Source organism: Urocampus carinirostris, chromosome 2 (genome assembly GCF_059441175.1).
Source record: "Urocampus carinirostris isolate Australia breed hairy pipefish chromosome 2, RoL_Ucar_1.0, whole genome shotgun sequence".
NCBI lineage: Eukaryota > Metazoa > Chordata > Actinopteri > Syngnathiformes > Syngnathidae > Urocampus > Urocampus carinirostris.
The window spans coordinates 62537505-62560026 of record NC_142350.1 but is presented as its reverse complement, the minus strand read 5'-3'; the positions used below and the strand labels follow the sequence as shown (position 1 = coordinate 62560026).

The window sequence follows — 22522 nt, the reverse complement described above, 5'->3', positions numbered from 1 at the left end:
AAAGTATTTTTAACATAGATCACATCATCATACAAGAGAAATACCTATACTAAATAAATATGTGTAGAATAATATGCAGATTTTATGAAAATAATATATATATTTTTTTCCTAGTTTTCATTTCATTGACTATTTCTCCCCCTCATTTTCGATCATCGCTTCATGTCAATTCATGCCCGCCAAAAGATTGAATCTGGCCCGCGGTACAACGCTGAGGGAAGCACAAGAGGAAAACGGGCTGCAGGTTGAAATACTGTATGTCCTCTTGATATTGCCCAAGCCAGGTGCCTCTCACTAACACTGTACTTGTATCTCTCTCTCTCTCTCTCTCTCTCTCTCTCTCTCTCTCTCTCTCTCTCTCTCTCTCTCTCTCTCTCTCTCTCTCTCTCTCTCTCTCTCTCTTCCTCCCCTTTTCCTCTGACTCTCTATCTCTCCTTTTCTCTTTCTTTATTCATCTTTGTCTCTTTCTCTCTGTCTTTTTACCTTACTTTGCTCTCTTCTTTTTTCCCTTTCTCTCTCTTTTATCTCTTTCTCTCTCTCTTGCTTTCCTATTCTCTTTTCCATCTTCTCCCGTTCTCTCCTTCTCTTTTCTCTCCTCTCTCTCTTTCTATTTCTCTTTGTATTTCTTTCTCTCTCTCTCTTTATTTCCCCCTCTCTCACTATTTCTCTTTGATCTCTTTGGTTTCTCACATTTTCCCTTTCTCTCGCTCCATCTCTTTTTCCCTCCCTCTCTTTCTTCTTTCTCTCTTTTTTTCTTTCTCTCTAATATCAGTAGCCTAGATGGTAAGGCGCCCACTTTGAGACTGGGAGGTCGGTGATTCGCGCCCCGGCCGAGTCATTCCTAAGACTTAAAAGGCTGCGGCTGCATCGGCTCGCTACAACGGGTCAGGTGCAATCGACATTTCGTTCTGTGTACATTGTTACACAGAATGACAATACAAGGAAATTATTATTATTATTATTATAATATACTAGTCGTCCGGCCCAAGAGAATGTTTGTTCTATCATGTGGCCCCCGAGTTAAAAGGAGTTTGACACCCCTGGTATACATCCATATTTATCAGAAAATGTTAATAATGTTTGTGTCATGTTTGTCCTCCTACAGAAACCATACCATTTTCCAATATCAAATATTTTTGAAAATGCGCCAGGGAGCCACTAGGGAGTGGCACAGAGCCGTTTGTTGGCTACCCCGGTTTAGCCAATCGGAAGGCAGAACACAATGTATGATGAAAATCTGTACAGTAGCGAGAAAAAGAGTTCACTGTACTCGATGGTTGGCATCTGTTTCTGCGTCTTGTGTTTAAAGGAAAGATAAAACACAAAAATGTTTTGCTTTAATCAATCTTTTAAAAAAATATATGGTATGTTATAACTGTACCTTATCTTATTTATATATTTTTGGCCCAATGCATTTAACATTGTGAGTCAGACGTTCTATTCTTCTGCACAACAGTGACAGGAAGTCGTCCAGATATCCGCAAGGGCCTCCGGGAAAGAAAAACAAAAAAGAAAAAGAAAGGTCTGGTGAACCAAGTGCAGAGTGAGTTACTTTAAGAAGGTGGTTCCCCTCTTGAAGGCCACATGAGGAGTCCAACCACCCAATTGATCGGAAAGTTAGAAAATCGGCAGCTGGATGCATTGTAAATGATGCGGATTCTGACGGTTTTCATTTTCCTTGGACTAAGCTGCACAAGACAAGGTAACAGTCAAGGAAATTGCCTTTTTTATCTTGTATGGCATCATTTATTGTGAGGCAGGGTTTGGATTTTGAAAAATGTGTGGATGGATAAACATCTGTGATTTAGGCTGGGTTAGCCTGTCAACGAACGCAAGACATGTGTTTCGACTCGGTCATGTACCTGTTGGCAATTCCCACCCGGTATTGTTCCCGTTTATTTTGTCCTGTTTAATTTCGGTTTCCAGTTTTGTTTCCATCTAGTTTTGTCCTGTTTATTATTTTCTCTAGTTTCCGTTCCCGTCTAGTTTCTACTGTTTATTTTCGATATCCTGATTCAATATCCATCCTGTCCGATATAAACTCGGGCAATTGGAATCAATCTCGTCGTTCTCTGGCTTCCTGTCTTTCCACGCCAGACGGCTGCCTAACGTGCATGACTCCCCATTTCCCGTAAAATAAAAGGCTTGTGTGAGAACGTCACGCGTTTGGGTCCTGATCCTGTTCTGGTTCATGACATATGCATTAACTCATTTAAGGTGAAATAAGTCTAATTGTGTTTTTTTTGTGTGAATGGTTGAGTTTCCAGAATATATGAAGAAATCACAAATAAAATTGCTATTTCAATATTGAGAAGATTAATGATTCAGTTTTTCAGTAATAACGTCTACATAGAGGAATTACTTTTTTTTTATGTTTGAATACACACTAAGTTACCTTTGAATTAGACTCTTGTGTCATGATTAATGATGTGACTCAGCTGTGCCCGCTCTTTTGGCGCCAACTGCCGCGGGTTCTGATTGGCTCCCGATCAGTATTTGAACCCAGTCCTGTCTGTCCCCCTTTGTCAGTCCGTCTGCAAACCTCAGTGAACACAAGGCAAGACTGTTTCGACCCTGACTCCCGCCTGTCCCTTTTTTTTCTCCCGTCTGTGCCCAGCTTCGACCGGTTTTTGATCCTGACCACGTCTACTCTGCCGTCCCGGATTTCAACCTCTTTTTTTCCCTGACAACATCTTCTCTCCTATTCTGGCTTACAACTCGCTTCCGACCCCGACCACGTTTTTGCTCTCCTGTCCCGGCTATTGACCCGTTTTTCTGTCCCCGGCACCGATCTACTTCCATGTTCGGAGTATCAGAGCGACCTGCCTCCCGTGTCCTGCAATCACCGGATCGTGGGCGCAACCCTTTCTCTTTCTTCCGATAAAATTTGTGAGAAACGCAACGCAAGTGGGTCCTGTCTTCATTCTGGTCCTGACATCTTGAGTCATTCGAAGTTTACTCTTAATTTATGACGTATGTTTGTGGTGCCTCGCCCACCTGCCAAGCCCCATTGTCCCTCTCCATCACGTCCCGCGGTTCCTACGGCAACCAATTCTGAGCTTTATCCAGGGCCGGCTTCATTTCCGCTTTGCTTTTGGCTTCCCCTGGAATCTTCCTGTTGATGTCGGGTTCCCCCGGCTTCACTTCCGGTTCCTATTTGAAACACCAACGTCAGGAAGCAAACGTCACGTCTTGAACCTTCAGGCTGGGAAAACAATGAGAGACGTTATTTGTGTCACCCACGCAGATGGTGTGATAACCCCCCCGCCCCAAAAATTCGGCCTTTTAGTAGACAATAAATTACAGCAAACTAAATACAAACAGTGTTGGAAAGGTAAGAAAAACAGTGTTGGAAAGGTAAGAAAAACAGTAATTAGTTACAGGTAATAGTTACTTTATTTAAGAAGTAGTTCAGTTATCCCCCAGATGACTGACACTAAAAGGTAATGCTTTACTATGAAAGTAACTATCTCGTTACAAAAAACTGTATATATTTGGAATGTAGTCAACCTTCATAAAGTGCTATAAAAATGACACTTAATTTTTAAAAAAGGTAGAAAAAATGTTTGCACAACCCTGTGGAAGCAGTGAACCCTTCATATTTCTTGCCTTTTGCAAACAAACACTTAGCTGAGACGCTCCATATCCATTTTGTGTCTTGGCTACAAACCACTTGAATATTTCCATTTCTATTCAAGAGTACTTTCCAAGATATTTCTCATTTTTCTCCAGGCATGGTGTGTTGCAATAATAATTTTACAAATAAAAACCAAAACAAAATTCAGCACATTTGTATCTTAAATTCAGAGGTCAGGTCTGCCCCATTTATTTCCCATTTGTTGTTCCCATAAAAGCCATGCAGCCCTGATGTGCTGCCTACCATTTGATACTGGTGACGCAAAATCAAATATGCACATAGAAGCTGACCTCCTAATTTGAGAATTTATTTTATAGTTCTAAATTCGGCTTTGATGAGATTATGTACAGCAGGGAAGATATCGACATAAGGAATGCTCTGCCACCTGAGATTCGATTTGTAACCTCAGTGGAATTGTTGAAATCTAGGCTTAACACACTTCTATTCTATAGCTTATGCATGACCTATATTATAATTCATGTTGAACATGTCGGTGTATTATTTGTTTAGGCTACATCCACTGCAACCTGATCATGCTTTTAATTTCGTTTTTTAGTTTATATTATACTTTAATATTTTTATGTTTTATTTTTTTTGTTTTTTAATGCAACATCCATGCAGCCTGGTCATCCTGGAAGGTCCCTTCTAAAGGTTTCTTCATTTTCCCCATGCTGAGGTTTTTAAGTTTTTCCTTGCCCTCATGTAGGTTCTAGATCAGGGGACGGTAATAGTCTGTGGTTTGCAATATTCTGTTGTCTGTGCAGCCCTTTGATACTCTTTGTGATTAAGGGATATACAAATAAACATGTCATGACTTGACTTGAGAAATTCACCATCTTTATACTCTGTAATTAGGACAGTGCCACCATGACTGTATTCAGTTGTGTTTTGTAGCTACTTATAAACTTCCTTCAGAATTGATTCCCTTCGATCTTGGGATTGTCAGCTGCTAGTTGCCTGATTGATTCCCCTCCTATTTATACCCAGTACTCCATTCACTCCTTATCAGTCCGTCAACGAACCTCTGCATACGCAAGGCAAGCACTTTGACTCTGGCTCCCGTCGGTCTCGTATCTACTCGTCTGTTACTGATTTCCTGTTTGTCTCCCGCTCCGTCTAACGACTCGTTTATTGACCACCGACCATGCTCTGATCTCCCGCTCCGGCTATCGACCCGTTTTTCCCACTTGAAAACGCTCCGAGCTCCCGCCTTGGGATACCCACTGGTCGCTGGACGCAGGAAGCAGGTCGCTCTGAATGTGGAAGTGGGACTTCTGTAGCGAGCGATGGCGGTGTCAGGGACGAAAAAAACGGGTCAGTAGCCAGGACAGGAGAGCAAAAAACGTGGTCGGGATCGGAAACAAGCCGAAAGCCAAGAGAGGAGAGTAGACGTGGTCAGGATCAAAAAACGGGTCGAAGCCGGGAAACAGACGGGGGCAAAAACAGGTTGGAGTCAGGGTCAAAAAAGCTTGCCTAGAGCACACTGAGCTTCGCAGACGGACTGACAACAGGTGACAGAAAGGAATGGGTTTAAATAGGGACAGGGAGCCGATCAGAGACCAAGGCAGTTGGCGCCAAAGGAGCAGGCACAGGTAATTCACATCGGTAATCATGACACAAGGCTATGTTTATGTGTTTTTATTTACTCGCAGTGTGGTCCACCGACCCATGGGGGCAGTGTCCTGCTAGCAGAAAGTGTAAAGACAAGTTCGCAGATGGGTCATGTAACAGGGAATGCATGGAGCCTGAGTGTCTCCGGGATGGAATGGATTGCCTCAAGGAAAAAGGACACTGCAAGTGAGATCAGTTCATCATGTTTCATTCACACAATAATGAGTTTATCATTGATTCATTTCATCGTTTACATTTTTGAATGATTTAATTTTGTGATAGTTTGTATCCACTCTGAAAGTTTACTTTTTGTAACAATATTTATTTACAATGTATATATTTTGGGGATAAAAGTAGTATTTCTTTGGTCAGATTTTAAAAATATTTGATTTTTTTAAACGACATATAAACGACTACAACACAGCACCCCGAGGCCATCCTGTTAATCTGTTGATAAACAACAAAAGAATACTATTGGAAGTGTGAATTTCCCTGCGGGGATGAATAAAGTATCTATCTATCTATTAGAAAATGACAGAAAAGGATTAGGACTAATGAAGAAAAAACATTGTTAGGATAATGGCTTTTTTTCTTACTGAAAAGTATGAAATGTGGCTTTTAAAATCAAAATACGATAAAAAAAAGTCAGGATTCTGAAGAAATCATGTCATAATCCCACCATTTTCCTTTTTTTTCTTCTTCACTGGTCCCAATCTTATTTCATACTTAATTATTAAAGAAGGCATTTTTGTTCAATTTTGCATCTATTTGTCTTTCTAAAATAACATATTTTCTATATTTGATTGTTATTTTTTAATTTAAAAAAATAAAAAACATTTTTCAATTATAACTTATTTTGATGTATTTGAGTACATGTTTTAGTAATAATTAAGATTTTTGTGAAATGGTGGATAAAATATTTTTAATTAATTTAAATTTCAGATTTCAATTTTTACTGAGAGGATTAAAAAAAAAGATAATTTATACAACATCTTTTTAATCCATTTTTCAACATTTTTTAATTGATTGATAAAAATCACCACTAATTTCCCCCGTTTTACTATCGGTGATGAGTTTATTCTGTTTTTAAACATGGACACCTGCAAAGGAGATTGCATAGGAGGTCAGTTTGTTATTTTGACTAGTGACTATTATGCATTGTTTACAGTTTTGTCACAGGCAGCAATTAATGTTTGTATTTCTTTTTGTAACTGAGTAGAATTGATAAAAATAAAGGGCTCAGGGGAAGGCTTTTAGAGCAGATTTGAAATTTGACACTGATGGTTTATTGTACAGTCCTGACTTGTTCTCCTTGCAAGTTCAAATTTCTTTGATGTCCTCTCTCCTTATTATGAGTGTCTACTAAACTCTAAACTTTCAATAGGGTTCCATTATTGTCAAGGCGCAGCTAAATATGTTTCCTTTTTTGACCCGTTTTCTTAGTCCCGGCCACATTCCCTATTGCCGCAACCACTACTCCAACTCTCAGTGCGACAAAGGCTGTGAAAGTGCCGCTTGCGGGTGGGATGGCGGCGACTGCTCGGTTGGGCAGAGTGCCCTGTGGGCCAAGGGTACCTTGGTGGTCCACACCTCCATTCCACACAAAGGTGGCGGATCCACCTTCGCCAACACATCGCTCCTGTGGGCCCTCAGCGTTGTGTTGCAGACCCCTGTGACACTGAGGGGTTCGGCCCCACTCTCCGCCACCGGGAGCCTGTTTGATTTTGATCCCCAGCAGCTCGTTGACTTGTTGGCTAAGACGTCAGCCGGCGAAGCTAACGGGTTAGTACTACAAAAAAGATTCAAATATACAGTGGAGCCAGTACGCAGCCTTGGGGTTCTCCATATAAATGGTTTACAAGCATTTGACGCCGAAAAGCAATTCTAGAACTACGGTTACAAAGTGAATAACGGCTAAAATATTCCACCTGAGACATCAATAATGATACATTAGCTTAACAATATTCAATAAACAAGTACCATATTTTCCGCTCTATAAGGCACACTAAATTGTCTTTTGTGATATATGTTACATATATAAGAAGCACTAGCCTATAAGGCACATGGAATTCAAATTACAGTAAGAGCTAGGGTTGCATGAAAATAAATACATAAATAAATACATTTGAATTAAAATAATTTGTTTCTTAGAACAGGAAGAAACATTATGACATCTGGTTTCACCTCTAAAATTCAGCAACAAACAATTGACATGTTAACCACATAGGGCACTGGAAGACCACTCTATATGTTTCTCAATGACAGGACAGTTACCTCTATGCAGTATTATTTAATCGTAACTATGAATATAAAATTGTGTTTTCCTGTATATAAGATGCATTGGATTATAAGGTGCACTTTCAATTTTCTGTCAGATTTGGGGTTTTAGGTGTGCCTAGGAATGAATGGAGAGGTGTTATAAAAGGATAGTGGGATGTTTAGATGCGTTCTAAGGGATGGGCAGGGCATCCGTATGATGCGGCAGGGGTAAACCACCCTGATTCGAGTAACATGGCCGCTATCTTGTTTTCTGTTTCATCTGGAGGGACAAAAGCATGACCAACTTGGGTGCTTAACTTTTTGGGTGTTTGGGCATTTGGGTTGGCCATGGTCCAAAATTGTTTGTGTGTGTGTTTTTGCTACGTTTTCCCTTTTTATTTTCTTTGTTTTTGTATGTTTGTCTTGCTGTCGGTCATCTCTCTCGAGGGATATGACCAGGGTAGGTAGGTAGGTAGGTAGGTAGGTAGGTAGGTAGGTAGGTAGGTAGGTAGGTAGGTAGGTAGGTAGGTAGGTAGGTAGGTAGATAGATAGATAGATAGATAGATAGATAGATAGATAGATAGATAGATAGATAGATAGATAGATAGGTAGGTGTGCCTATAGACCGGAAAATACGGTATGCTGTATTCTAAAAACTAATATGACACTAAATGACAAATATTTCTCTGTCCCAGCTCTTTGATATTCCTCCAAGTGGACAACCGTCCATGTTCTCGCCAGCCCTCCACTTGCTTCCCTCACGCCACCGAGGCAGCCAGCTTCCTGAGGGCTGTCTTGTCGCAGGAGACCCTTGCCCTGTCAGACTTGAAAGCTGTCATAACCATTCGAGGTGTCCAGGACGAAATCGGAAGCAGAGATGAGCAAGAAGAGAAGGAGATCACAAAAAAAGATGTCAAAGGTAGAACTGTGAAAAGTAATTTTCTATCAAAAAACCCCGGAAATAGACTTCTTATGGATGTCAGATTTTAATGTAAATCTGGTCAGCTCCGTTTTTTACAATGAGTCATGCTATATTCCAAAAATAAACATCTAAAATTTGGGTGTGTTCCACCTATTAAACATGAACCAATTTTAGCTATACCAGTTGTTTAAATACATCTATTCAACACCCTTAAAGGTCTTTCACTTTCACTTTTTGACCAAATAAAGTGTCACAAGCTAGAAACAGAGACAGGACCCAACAGCATTCATTTTACTCAGTTTTATTGAGAAAGAGAGCTTGCTTCCACGATCCGATGACCGTCGGTCACGGGTAGCTAATGGCAGGAACGCGGAAGTGGCACTTCCGTGTCGAGCGAGGGTATTCGTAGGCAGCGGAGGAGCAAGGGCAGTAACGAGTCCAGAAAAGAGGTCAGCAACAGGTATCAGGCAGGAAACAGGGCAAAACAGGTCGATGGCTGGGACGGAGGAGCAAAATAGAAACGGGTCCAGAAACAGGTCGGTAACAGGTATCAGGCAGGAGAAAAACAGGGCAGGAGAATGTCGGATAGTACAAAGCTTGCCTAGCTGAGAGCATAAGTTCGCAGACGGTCTGACAGCTTCCTCTTGGAAGACGTGGGTTTAAAAAGAGTCACTCAGCCAATCAGCGACCAGGGCTGTTGGCGCCAACGGGGCAGTCGCAGGTGCCCCGAATCAGCAATCATGACGTAAAGACATCTTTTGGCATCTTTTCATTGTATTTTCAACGACTTTTCAACCAGTTTTTGCAAATAGGACCATATGGAATTGTTGCAATTAATTCCTAAATTATCTCCCCCGCAACAAAATGGCCGACTTCTTGTATGGTTCAGGGTTCGGCTTACGGGTAAATTATGAAAGTGTTTTAAAAGTCATCAAACTTGTTTCTTGATTCCAGAGTAGGTAGCCAAATTAGACCATATACTTAATGCAAATACTTTATTTAAGTCTAAATAATTTACTTAGTACTACTTCTCAAAAGGAAGATAACAAAGTGGCGCCTCCCTGTGGCCTGGTGCCGTAATAGCCGCTGTTAAAATCTGTTGGCATGCCACGATATGTTCCTAAAATTGTTTTTAATAAATCAAACAAAACCCTTTGGATAAGTTGACACAATAGTGGAATAAAACAGAATTAACTGTACTAAAAGGTGGTGTGCGCTATTTGAAAACTTAAGGCTGCAATCATAACTTTAAGCCAGGAGATCCAGCTGAGCAACACATGATTTACAGGCGTTACTTGACGTGCTCGGATTAACTTTTTCTTTTTTTTCTTTTTTTGGGGGGTTCGTTCCACCCTGATTTAAAAAAAAAAAAGATAAAAGCAAAAAGGCACAATGGAAAATAAAGCATAAGCTCTTTGAACTCACTTGGGCATTGTTTCACGGTTTAAGGTTCACGAATCCTTTAACTGCATAGGTCGTCAGGGCACCAATGAGGACGCAACTCTGGATAGCCTTCTTCACTGTTGACGGTCCCTGGCCTGTTCTTGGGTCATGGCAAAGTCTGCACCAGTCCAGTTCTTTTTCGGTCTTCCTCTCTTCCTGCCCCCTTGGACTGTGCCCTAAAGTTGGCCAGTCCTATGATCTTGTGTTGTGACCATACCACTGTAGTTTCCGTCTACGCACAGTTGACAACAGTTCCAATGTGCCCTATTGATCTCCATGTGTGTTTGTCACATGGGCTCAGTAGCTCATACCTGAAAGTTTCCTGGAGAGTAACTTCATGCTCATCCATGCAGCATGAAATGGTGAAAGTAAAAATTGACCTGGTACAATCCAAATGCCAAACCAAACCCCAAGAAAATTGAAAAAAAAAAATGATCTGAGCGTATTTAAGAATTCTTGAAATGATGAAATGAGTATATAGTAAAAACATTTTTAGAGGGTTACTATCACTTTTCTTTTTTTTTTTTCTTTTTTTAAAGAAAATGCAGTCATGAGAATATTCTAATAATAACCTCTCTACTTTCTGTACACTAGCTCCTAATGTTAGTTTTATTGAATGGGGTCCGGGGGTGCGTAGTTTGAGGTGTTCTTAAAAAGTTTAAAATTGAATTTGAAAAAATTATTAAATATCTGTTAACAATGCCCAACTAAATTCAAAGAGCCTTTATATATGTTTTTCCACTGTGCCTATCTGCTTTTATCTTACTTTTATCATCGGCCACGGAACGCATTATGCTGAAGGGAAGGAGGCGGGGATGAGGCGGGACTTGATATCACGTGTGTTTTCTTTAATTTTAGCATGAAAATGCTGAAAGTAAGAAAAGGACTGTTTCAAATACAGTCCAAAATGGCAACCCAAACTCCCCAAAAGATTTTCATTTAAAAGATTTTGTAGCGCATCTAAGAATTTCACATACTTGCATGCGCAACAAGAGTAGCTGCTATCATAATTCCAACCAGAAGATTGTGACAGCATGTAGAATGTTTTGAAGTTACGCACACCACCTTCAAGGAAATAAAAAGACTGGGAAAAACTTCCAAAAGTTTACATAAGGATTCTAAAATATCCAATATCTAACGGACATTTCCATATTTTGTCTGTCATTTGTCAAAGACCCAACCCCCGCATGGTTGTGGGCAGTGGTTTCCGTGGCAACCGGCCTGCTTTTGGCCCTGGCCCTGGTGGTCTTCTTGGTGGTGAGACGGATGAGGCGGCAGAGAGAAGGAAGCGGTCAAGGAACAGGAGGCCAGGGAGTAAGCCATCGCTCCACCTCCACAGACGGAAAGGCCAAAGCTTGGTCGGCCACTAATAGCCAGCGGGAGGCCAGGGGAAAGGCCAGCCGGGAGAAAGACAAAGACCGGGCGGGCCTCAGGAAGAAGAAAAAAGCCAAGGAGGCTGAAAAGAAGAGGAGGAGGGAACCTTTGGGAGAAGATGCCATAAGGATGAGGTAAAGCACTTACTGTTCATATTCATGAAGCCATTTTATCTTGTGTTTAAAATAAGTTCTAGAATCTCTGAATGCCGATTGCATTTACCTCAAATTACCAATAGAGCACGCCAAATATCCACTCGAGAAAAACTATCAGTCACATCATTTTGAAGGAGCTACGTTTTTATTCATTAAGTGTAATGTCTGGAATTTGAAAATGTTCTACTTGCTGACGCCATCTTCTGGCTTAAATCTTCATTGCAGCCTCTGTCAAGCTGATTGTGAGAGCGCCCTAAAAAAAACCTCTTCTTTTTCAACTTTTCAGGGGTTTGGGTTAGCGATTGGACTGTATTTGAAACAGTCCTTTTCTTACTTTCACCATTTTCATGGTACACTAACAGAAAACCACAAATCCCTCTCCAGTCCCCCTCACACCCCCTTTCCTGCTTCCTAATATGTTGCAATTTGCGAGTCCAAAACAGCTGTGATAAAAGTAAAATAAAAGCAGATAGGTGCGGTGAAAAAAAATACATAGATGCTCTTTGAACTCCGTTAGGCGTTGTTAACACTTAATAGAGAAATGATTCTACTTTGTAAGGACACCTCAAATGGCGCACCCGACATTTATTACGCAGTTTGTTGATTTGACGATCAATTACTAATAAAATAGAATAGAATAGAATAGAATAGAGGGGCAGCACGGCGGCGCAGCGGTTAGCGCTTGTGCGGCACAGTTCATGTCATGGGAACCTCCTGCGTGGGTTCAAATCCAGCTCCAGACTTTCTGTGCGGAGTTTGTATGTTCTCCCCGTGCTTGCGTGGGTTTCCTCCGGGCACTCCGGTTTCCTCCCACATTCCAAAAAACATACATTTCAGGTGAATTGGCCGGTCCAAATTGTCCCTAGGTGTGAATGAGCGAGTGAGTTGTCTGTCCCCGTGTGCCCTGCAATTGGCTGGCAACCAGTTCAGGGTGTCCCCTGCCCACTGCCCGGAGATGGCTGGGATGGGCTCCAGCCCCCCCGCGACCCTAATGTGGATAAGCGGTACAGCTAATGAGATGAGATGAGATGAGATGAGATGAGATGAGAATAGAATAGAATAGAATAGAATAGAATAGGACGCCTTTATTATCATTATACAGAGTGTCTTGAAATTCAAAGTTGCCCTATATAGTGCACACATACACATAGAATTTAAAGAAATGAATCGTGTAAATCTCTTGAATTTCTGTCTCAAGGTAATTAGCTTGTTTTTATATTACTAAATATAAAAACAATGTTTCTCATACACACACACACACACATGAAGTAACGTTTCAACAATGAGTGTAATTATATCTCTTGTACGTTTATCAATCTTGTATTCTTTTATTTTGAAGTCATGTTCTTGTGTGTACTGATTTCTCTGACGCAAAATAAACCATGCTCTCTCTCTCTCTGTTTGGACTACATCCAGAATGGACGTAAGTTCTTTTCCCACTACCATCATGTAGAATTAAACTATATACATGTATTTTATCTGTGCAAATATAGCCACTAAATAGTCTTAATAATGTCCATCTCTGACAAAAAGCAGCATAGACTGTTGGCCTGGAGAGGGATGAGTGCCACCAGGCTGTACTTGCCCAAGACACACTACTGTCCTAGTGGTGAAAAGATTAAATCATAAGAATAAAAAAATTGATTTGAATGATGAGCAAAGGTAAACAACCCACTATACGTACGGTTTAATGTCCAAGTTTTCCCCGTTCTTTCAGGCCTCTCAAAAGGGACCAGGACTTGGCTAGTGATACCGACTTCACACAGAGCTCCATGGAGGACGTGAGGACGGTTGCGCGTCAGGAGGACACAAAACAATACAGGGCAGGAGGATCCCAGACTCGTAGGCCGCCGCCAGGTCAGACAAAAAAAACAAACCCTAACTCAAACACTGGGCTCCATGATAATGCTTACTGTTATAACCACAACATGGCAATGTCTAGGTTGCGCATAAGCAGGGTTGGGTAGGGTTACTTTAACTGGATTACTTTCAATTACTTTTGGATTCCTCCAATACCAAATATGCTAATAAAAGACAAAATAAACTAAATATGAATAAAATGACTAAATTTTGTGCAGGCTTGGGGAGTAACGGAATACATGGAACGGCAAAAATGAAGTTGGCAAGCTGTTAGGATTTATTTTCATTTTGTTTCTGTCGCATTTTATGTTCGTTTTGCAGGAGATCAAAGAGATCAAAGCCAGGAGAGAAAGCTTACCACGTGTTGTGAGTCATCATTTTATTCATATTTAGTTTCTTTTGTCTTTTATTAGCATATTTGGTATTGGAGTAATCCAAAAGTAATTGAAAGTAATCAAATTAAAGTAACCCTACCCAACCCTGCGCATAAGTCACTTTATTTGCAGGTTTTACAACAAACGTCAAAATAAGACTTTTGTTGTGTCCAGCATGGTCGCCGTGGCGACCGTCTGGCCCCGCCCCCTGGGCACCGCCTGTGGTAGATCAGCTAATTTGCGTGTGTGCTACTTAAGGGTGGGTTGTGGGTATTGCGGGTGCTGGTTCATTTGCATTTTCCGTTCTGTTTTGCTCTGTCCTGTTTTGTTTGAGTCGGAGGAAACTTGTACTTGCTCGTTCTGAGTGTAAGCCTGTTTTTTTGTTTTGTTTTGTCCGTGAGTGTTGGATGACTTTTATTTTGCTAAATAAAAGTACTAATCGTTAACGCAAATGAGTTCTCCCTTCCTGCCTCCTGCTTCCGTTCTGGTCCGGTCTCCGCGTGACAACTTTGACAATGTGTTTTTGTATGTTTTTTCATCAGCTTCCTCACTAGGCTGGGACCGGAACGCCATGCCTCCACCTCTGCTCAGTCCACCTCAACAGGTGCATGCATTATATACACTTTCTTCCTGGAATGCACAGCAACTGTTTTTTGTACCAGTACGTAACCAGAAATGATGATAATTTTCCAACCCAATCAAGTCAGGTCAAGTCATTTTTATTTGTATAGCCCTTAATCACAAAGAGTCTCAAAGGGCTTCACAGGTTATTACACAGACTATTTTTTCAGACTATTATTACACCATACCCTGATCTGGAACTAACATGAGGGCAAGGAAAAACTCAATCACCAAAATTATATACTGTGTGATGTATATATTGCTTGTTTTACTGATACTTTTTATTTCATTTGCATTTCTTTACTAATACCAGTAAAAGATTACAAATGTCATCTATTCCACCAGCTCATTTATCTTAATTTCTGTCTCATTTTTTGTTATTTTACAATATTTTAGCTCCTTTGTTTTGTAGTATTCTGCTTGTTTTCAGTATTGCGTTTGTTATTGGACAACAATTAATGATTTTGCAATACAATAAGGGGAAAAGGGAATTGAAACTATTTCACTGTTATTTCTAACTATTCTTGGGGTTTAATAAGACATATTTTATTTTGAAAAGGCAAGCAAGTCGCAGGGCACACAGAGACATACAACCACTGGCTCATTCTCCACTAGGGACAATTAACCTACCTTGCATACTTTTTGGGATGTGGGAGGAACGGGAGTGCCCAGAGGAAATCCACATAAGCGCAGGGAGAACATGCAAACTCCGCACACGAAGGCTGGGAGCTGGACTTGATCCTATGACTTCAGACTTGTGCCGTGGACACAGTGCCACCCCCTGGTTTCATTGCACTATTATCATACCTTAGGCCAGGTGTGTCAAACTCATTTTAACTCGGGGCCCACAGCTCAGGGATGCTGCTGGAAATGTGAATTTCCCTTCGGGGATGAACTAAGTATCTATCTATCTATCTATCTATCTATCTATCTAGAACAAACATTCTCTCGGGGGCCGGACTAGTAGATTAGAGTGAAATAAAAAGACGGAGAATTATATAAGAGAAAGAGAGGGAAAGAAAAAGAGAGAGGGTGGGACAAAAAAAGAGGGAAAAGGAGAAAGAGGGAGAGAGAGGGAGAGGGAAAAGAGAGAGAGAGATTATGAGATAGAGAGAGAGAGAGAGAGAGAGACGGAGAGAGAATGTGAGAAACAAAAGAGATAAAAAGAGAAATAGTGAGAGAAGGGGGAAAGGCAGAGAGAGAGAGAAAAGGAAAAAAAGGAAGAGAGAGCAAAAGAAGGTAAAAAGACACAGAAAGAGAGAAACAAAGATGAACAAAGAAAAAGAGAAAGAGAAAGAGTAAAAAAAAAGAAAAAGAGAAAGACAGGGAGAGAGAGAGAGAGAGAGAGAGAGAGAGAGAGAGAGAGAGAGAGAGAGAGAGAGAGAGAGAGAGAGAGAGAGAGGGAAAAATACAAGTACAGCGTTTGTGAGAGGCACCTGGCTTTGGCAAAATCAAAGCAAGTGGACATATTTTACCCTGCCGCTCGTTTTTCTCTTGTGCTTCCCTCAGCGTTGTCTCAAATTTTCATTTTCCGACATTCTGCAAAATATCACAAACGCTTTGTCCCTCAGTCCGCAGAGTGGTGCGGCCCGGACGGTTCCGTGGTCCTGATCCGTGCGGTGCGCAGTGGACTGGATCGAGTGGTCCTGGAGCTTCTCAGAGCCGGAGTGTCCGTCAACAACACGGATCACACAGGTGAGATATCCGAAATTTTCATCGAGGTGACCTTGGAGAAAAGTTGCATGTGGGGATCCTTTCTTGTGAAGACGGAGTAACTTACCTCCTTCTTCCTTCCATTTCTTCCCCTTTCTCTTCCAGACCCTCTGTTGCTTTCCTCCGACTCGGAACAAAGTTAATGAAAGAGCATTAACTTTGATTCCTGGCTTTGTCTCTTCTTCTTCTGGGCCCATTTCTGAATTCATCCCTCCATTCTGACTCTGTTGTGTAAAGGTTGTTCACTGGCTGACTTACTCACGCCCTTCTTCCATCCCCGTTCCCCTTCGACCCGGAATTCGCATTACCTCTCTCAGGGAGATCGGCCCTGCACTGGGCGTGCTCAGTCAACCATCTCTCTCTGACCAGGACGCTCATTCGCTATGGTGCTGCTGTGGACCTCCAAGACAATAAGGTACTACCTTTCATCTATATATGGTCGGCAACCACCGGGCTTCGGACCGGTACCAAGACGTGGGTCGTTTGGTACCAGGCTGTCAGGACCAGAACGGAAACAATTGCGTTACGTTTCTCACAAGTTTTAGTAAAGGAAAGAGGAAATGGCTAAGCCCACGGTCCGGTGTTCGCTGGTCGCGGGGAGCAAGTCGCTCTTGTACTCGGATTGCGATCCGAACACGGAAGTGAATCTTCCGTAGCGAGCAATGGCGGTGTCAGGGTCGGAAACGAGACGTAGGCCAGAATGGAAGCGTAGACGTAGTCGGGGACAAAAAGAGGTCGTAAGCCGGGACGGGAGAGCAGACGTAGTCAGGATCAAAACAGGTTGTAGCCGGAGACAGACGAAAGCAAAAATGGGACACTTCGGAGTCAGGGTTGAAAAAGGCTTGCCTGGTATTCACTGAGGTTTGCAGACGGACTGACCACAGGGGACAGACAACCCAAAACAAACATGGGTTTTACGGTAGCATATTACCGTAATTAAGCAATGATCGAGCAATCATTGATCAGTCGACACATATTGCTGACCATTTTGCTCAGCATTGGAAGGAACACGAATCGAACCCGGATCGCCGAATCGCTGGCGTTTGTTTTCCGGCGCCTGACTTTTCCGCTTCCGCAATGAGGCGTGGTGTGAAACATTACACGTTTGGGTCTACCGTCTGTTCTGGTTCTGACATGTAAGTCTCTTTGTTTGGATTAACCCTGGTTTAAACAATAAATATGTGAGGCCACAGCTTTATACACTGCGCACACAATACAGAAAAAATAAGTTCCTAACCCCAACATGATTACTGATGCAAGGCACCTGAGTCGGCTCCTTTGGCGCCAACTGCCTCGGACACTGATTGGCTGCTCATCTCCTTTTAAACCCCCGTCTCATGTCACCCGTTGTCAATCCGTCTGCGAACCTCAGCCCCGCGCTAGGCAAGCCCTTTCGACCCTGACTATCCTGTCCTGATTCCTGTTTGACTCCCGGCTCCGACCCCTTTTCTGAACCCGATTACGTTTCTGCTTCTCCGTCCCGACCTGTTCTTTCTTCGACACTACCTACGCTCGCCTGCGATCTGCTACCCATGACCGACGATCACCGGATTGTGGGTGCAGGCCCTTTCCTCCTTCTAAATAAAGCTGTGAAAAACGAACGCAAGTGGGTCCTGTCTCTGTTTCTGGTCTCTGACAGCACGACTAGGCATTAAACCGGTCCGTGGTAGATAAATGGTTGCCGACCACTGATTTACAAAGTGATAGAAAGCTCTTAGCTTAAATTTCTTATGTTTTTCACACGCCAGGGTGAAACACCACTTTTCCTCTCCGCCTTCTACGGTTGTTACGACACGGCCAGGCTCTTGCTCCTCCACGGCGCCAACTTGGACCTCCACGACCGCAGGGGGCGCCGCCCGGTCGACGTGGCCAGAGAAGGTCTTCACCACCAAGTCCTGGAGCTCCTGCTGGCCCACCAGATCCAGAGGGGGCCCGCCACCACGGACGCGTCCGGCGAGATGTTGTGGGAGGAACGGGCGCTCTTGTACTCTCCGTGGGTGGGCACCCAAGGTCGAAGCGCCTCCTTCTCAGGGATGGTGGCGCATCGGGACATGACTCCGCCGCCACAGAGGTGGGTGTTTGATGACAGTGTGATAAGATTTTAAGAAAGAACATCTGGAACTGTTAGAAACACATCATGCCTTGGAATTGGAAGTATAAGTAAGAAGAGGAGAGAACCAGACCTTTTTAATATGCATACCGGAAATCGGTGTTTTAACCTGAATACTGTTATACATTTACAAGAGAGCTACTGTTTGTTACCGATTGGCGCTAACCAGTTTGGTATACATTTTTAAAATGATAACTTATGTTATTACTATGTTATTACCAGGTTGTAATTATCAGGAGTTAAGTCAACCACTAAAACATCATGTCAGTTCGAAATCATATATAAAAACGCGGGGAACCTCAATGGTGAGCTATTTTCAGAACCAATCCTTGGGCTACACAGCTGGTCTTATGGGGCTACCTACCCATTAGCCCATGAGAGTTTTAGAAAATGTTATTTCAAAAATGCATTACTTGCAAAATAATCGATAGGTAGTTTGGATTTTTCGATGTAAACTGTACAGTGAACTGCAGTAATAAATGAAAAATGTAACAATTCATCCCATTTGCAGAAAATGGCCTGAACTTTTTTTAAGAATATAATTTATTTTGTTTAGTATGCTTCTTTTTTAATCAGAAAGCAATTATTTATCTAATCTTGGTAAAATATATATATTTTTCTAAATGAGACACTATATCTGCAATGTAATCTCATGTAATAATTGTCATTTTAAAGATTATTTTACTTTTATTTCCAAATAAAAGAACTTTACAAAATATAACCAAACCAAAAAAGGAATATTAAAAAAAAATATTTATCGGATGATAAGAAAAAAAAATTGAGGTATTTAAAATACAAGACATTTATTTAATTACAATGATTCAAAATGTAAGAATATGAAGTATAATGTTTTTCAGTTTCTCCAGAGACATTAATTTAATTAATGTATAACGAGAATATCAACATCTGTTCTCTTATTTTAACTGGAGAAGGATATTTTTATAGGGTAAATTAAGAAAAATAACGTTTAACCGAATTTAGTGCAATATAAGCATGTACTTTAGTATAATTTGTCAAGAACCAGAACAGGATCAGGACCCAAACGCATGACGTTCTCACACAAGCCTTTTATTTTACAGGAAACGAGAAGTCATGCTAGTTAGGCACTGGTCTGGCGTGTAAAGACAGAAAGCCGACGAGATCGATTCCAATTGCCTGAGCAGATATCGGACAGATGGGGTCGATACCGGACAGGACGGGACAGACAGGATAGATAATGAATCGGGATATCGAAAATAAAGAAGAGAAACTAGACGAGAACAAAAACTGGAGAAAATAATAAACAGGACGAAATAGACGTAAACAAAACTGGGAACCGAAATTAAACGGGACAAAATAAACGGGAACAATACTGGACAGAAAAAAACAACAGGAACAGGACCGAGTCGAAACCCACGTCTTGCGTGGCAGAAGTTCGTTGACGGGCTGACAAAGGAAGCGTGACAGGACTTAAATAGCGGGGAAGCCAATCTGTCAACGAGCCGCAGCTGGCGCCACACAGGCGGGGCCAATTGGGCACCATGCCAACCGTGACATAATTAGTAAAAATAATGCTAATCATGTACTGTTATTACTTAAATAAACAATTCATACTTTTTGGGGACAAAACATTGAGAACCTCTTTAATATTATCTTCTTTGTGGTTTCACTGGTACACATTTATGAATGAGTGAATGAATGAATGAATGAACCTTTATTGTGCTTATAAAGTAGTACAATGTAATTAGAGGGCTTCTCCTTCAAGTGCAATAAGTAAGAAGATTAAAAAGATAAAAATGTGTCAAAACACAGCCTCATAATCTGTTTTTAAAACAATTAAATAGAAAATAAATACAGGTATGCAAATAGAATAGTACCTTGAGAAACCTTTCTCTATTCTACAAATAATTCTGTTTTTACATATTATTTATAATGAGGTAATTAAAAGAGAAATTAAAGTGGGCTAAAGATAGAACTGTGAGGAACTCCTTTAATGGTTTTGTCACTGTTTGGCATCATGGATCAAAGAGGTTCTACCCAATGCTAATATTTTATTGAAATTATGTCTTGATAGTACCTGGTCCATGACTGGCGTCCAATACCCATCGCCTCAAAACTGGCGACCACAGCTCAACCAATCGGCGACCGCCCTGGTGCCCCCCAGGATCATGGGCCGTTCCCCCCGGCCCATCAGCACCCTGCAGGAGGTCACCTCGGAGGACGAGGACCGGGAGAGGCATCACGAAGCACCGAGAGCGGTGACGCCTCACTTCCTTTCACCGCAACCGGCTCCCCGCCAACGTTCCTTTTCGTGTACCCAGCATGCACTGCAGCGCCGTTCCAGCTCCCATCAGATGGAACCCAATTACGTTATTGTTACCGAACGGACAGCCAATGAGCACATCGAACGAGTGATTGTATCTCCGCCGCCGTCGCAGGAAGCTGCCGCCCAATCGGCTCGCCAGTCTCTTGTGAACGGAGGGGGCGATGGCGGTGGTGCATCGGAGCAAGCTAGCGTTAGCTCGCCGGTTTCTGAGCCGAAATCTCGCGGAGAGAGGTCGAATAATGCTAACGATGCCACACAGACCGCCTTGTAAAAGGCGGCATTGAACTAAGGCTGCAACGAATCAATCATCGATCATATTATTGATTAATTGATGAATCTGATTTTTAAAAATCTTATATGTTTGGGGCGGCACAGCAGCTGAGTGATAAGAATAGAATAGAATATACCTTTATTGTCATTGTTACAACATGGGATATATTGTGACAACGAATTTGGAAGTGGCACTCCAGGTCCACATTTTACAGTGAGGATAAGGAAAACAAAGAGATAAAGGAACAAAGAAGATGTTTTAACTGTCTTTGTTGTATAGGCTTTGTTTTCCTCCGGAGGGGGGCGTATGAGGGGGTGAGGGACAGACAGAGATGGGCGGATCCAACTAGATGTTTGAGCTTGTACACACGGTCTAGTGTTTTTCCTTAATTGCTCAGTCCACGTATCTGGGGTAGATAAGGGTATCTGCAGCACAGTTCTGAGGTCATGGGTTCAATTCCAGTTACCACCCTTCCTGTGCGGGGTTTGCATGTTCTCCCCGTGCTGCGTGGGTTACCTCCAGGCACTCCGGTTTCCTCCCACACTCCAAAAACATGCATGTCAGGTTAATTGTCCGGTCCAAATTGTCCCTAGGTGTGAATGAACGAGTCAGTTGTCTGTCCCTGTGTGTCCTGTGACTGGCTGGCAACCAGTTCAGGGTGTACCCCCTGCTCATTGCCCGAAGATAGCTGGGATGGACTCCAGCACCCCCGTGACCCTACTGAGGATAAACCGTCCAGATAATGGATGGATCAATATATTTTTTCTTTCTCTTTATCCAACTATTGAAGTTTTTGTCATGAAACGGAACGGGACGTCTCTAAACGGGTCGGGAAGCAGGAAGTAGGAACTCATTTGCGTGGACGATCTGTCACTATAATTGAGAAAGAAAAGTAGTCCAACACACCAAAAACAAAACAAAGCAGGCTCAAATGCAGGCAAAATTACAAAACAGGCATTTCTCAGGATCAAACAGAACATGCAGGAATCTCTCAGAATGTTACAAAGTCCAACAAGCAAAACAAGAATAAACAGGTGTCAACAGTCAAAGTTTTCAACAAGGGTAAACAACGATCTGGCAAAGGGCAGTTCCAAAAAGCATATTTAAGTACCCATAGGAGTAATCAGGAAATGCAGGTCAGCCAGTGTCAAGGGGCGGGGCCAGCTGGGCACTATGACAACCTTGCAGGACATGACAGTTTTGGACAGACATAAAAATAGAGAACAGCGCGACAGAATATTCCTTAATATAAAACAACAAAAGAAAAAAAATGTTTGTCAAATAGCGAAAATACCTACAGATGTATGCTATTTAACTGCAAATTTGTAAGATACTTTTTTATAAAGTGCAAAAATAAAGAGACAGAAGGAGAATGATCAAGAGGCCCTTGTGCATCAAAATATGGACTCGCAGCGCCCTCTGCAAGACAAAAGTGCAACGACAAAGTCCGACAACGTAACAAAATGTGGTCTTGCGTTGCCCTCTGCTGGACTGAAATTGTAATACAAACTCTTGCCCGCAATTGCCCAACCACACTTTGACGTTACAACAAAATTCAAAGCACTCTTAATTCCATTGAATTATCGTGCTGAGTGACGCATAAATATCGCTACACGACAAATCGATGATGAAATTCGTTGCCAACGCTTTAAATAATCACTTTTATCGATTTGTTGTTGCAGCCCCAGATTGAACAATTGGTAAAATCGTGTAAACCCCGCTGCTTTTTAAAAAAGGGGAGAAAAAACAATTGTGTCCATACAACCTCTATTAGTGTTGGTCTTATTGTTGTATTAAATATATTTCTACACGGGGATTCAATTTTTTTCATATAAGATACAGTGACATGTGATATCGGACAGATGGG

At 41.9% G+C, this 22522-nt stretch overlaps 1 protein-coding gene across 1 annotated transcript; it reads left to right on the top strand.

Annotated features, from left to right (window-relative positions):
* The first annotated feature begins 1572 nt into the window (after window positions 1-1572).
* On the top strand, window positions 1573-21111 carry notchl (notch receptor, like). Its single transcript, XM_088328125.1, has 11 exons — window positions 1573-1702; window positions 5290-5434; window positions 6692-7030; window positions 8203-8426; window positions 11047-11380; window positions 13119-13258; window positions 14178-14239; window positions 15828-15951; window positions 16287-16384; window positions 17718-18040; window positions 20133-21111. The coding sequence occupies exons 1-11, from the start codon at window positions 1648-1650 to the stop codon at window positions 20653-20655; spliced, it is 2367 nt and encodes a 788-aa protein (XP_088184251.1). The 5' UTR covers window positions 1573-1647; the 3' UTR covers window positions 20656-21111.
* Window positions 21112-22522: the final 1411 nt, after the last annotated feature.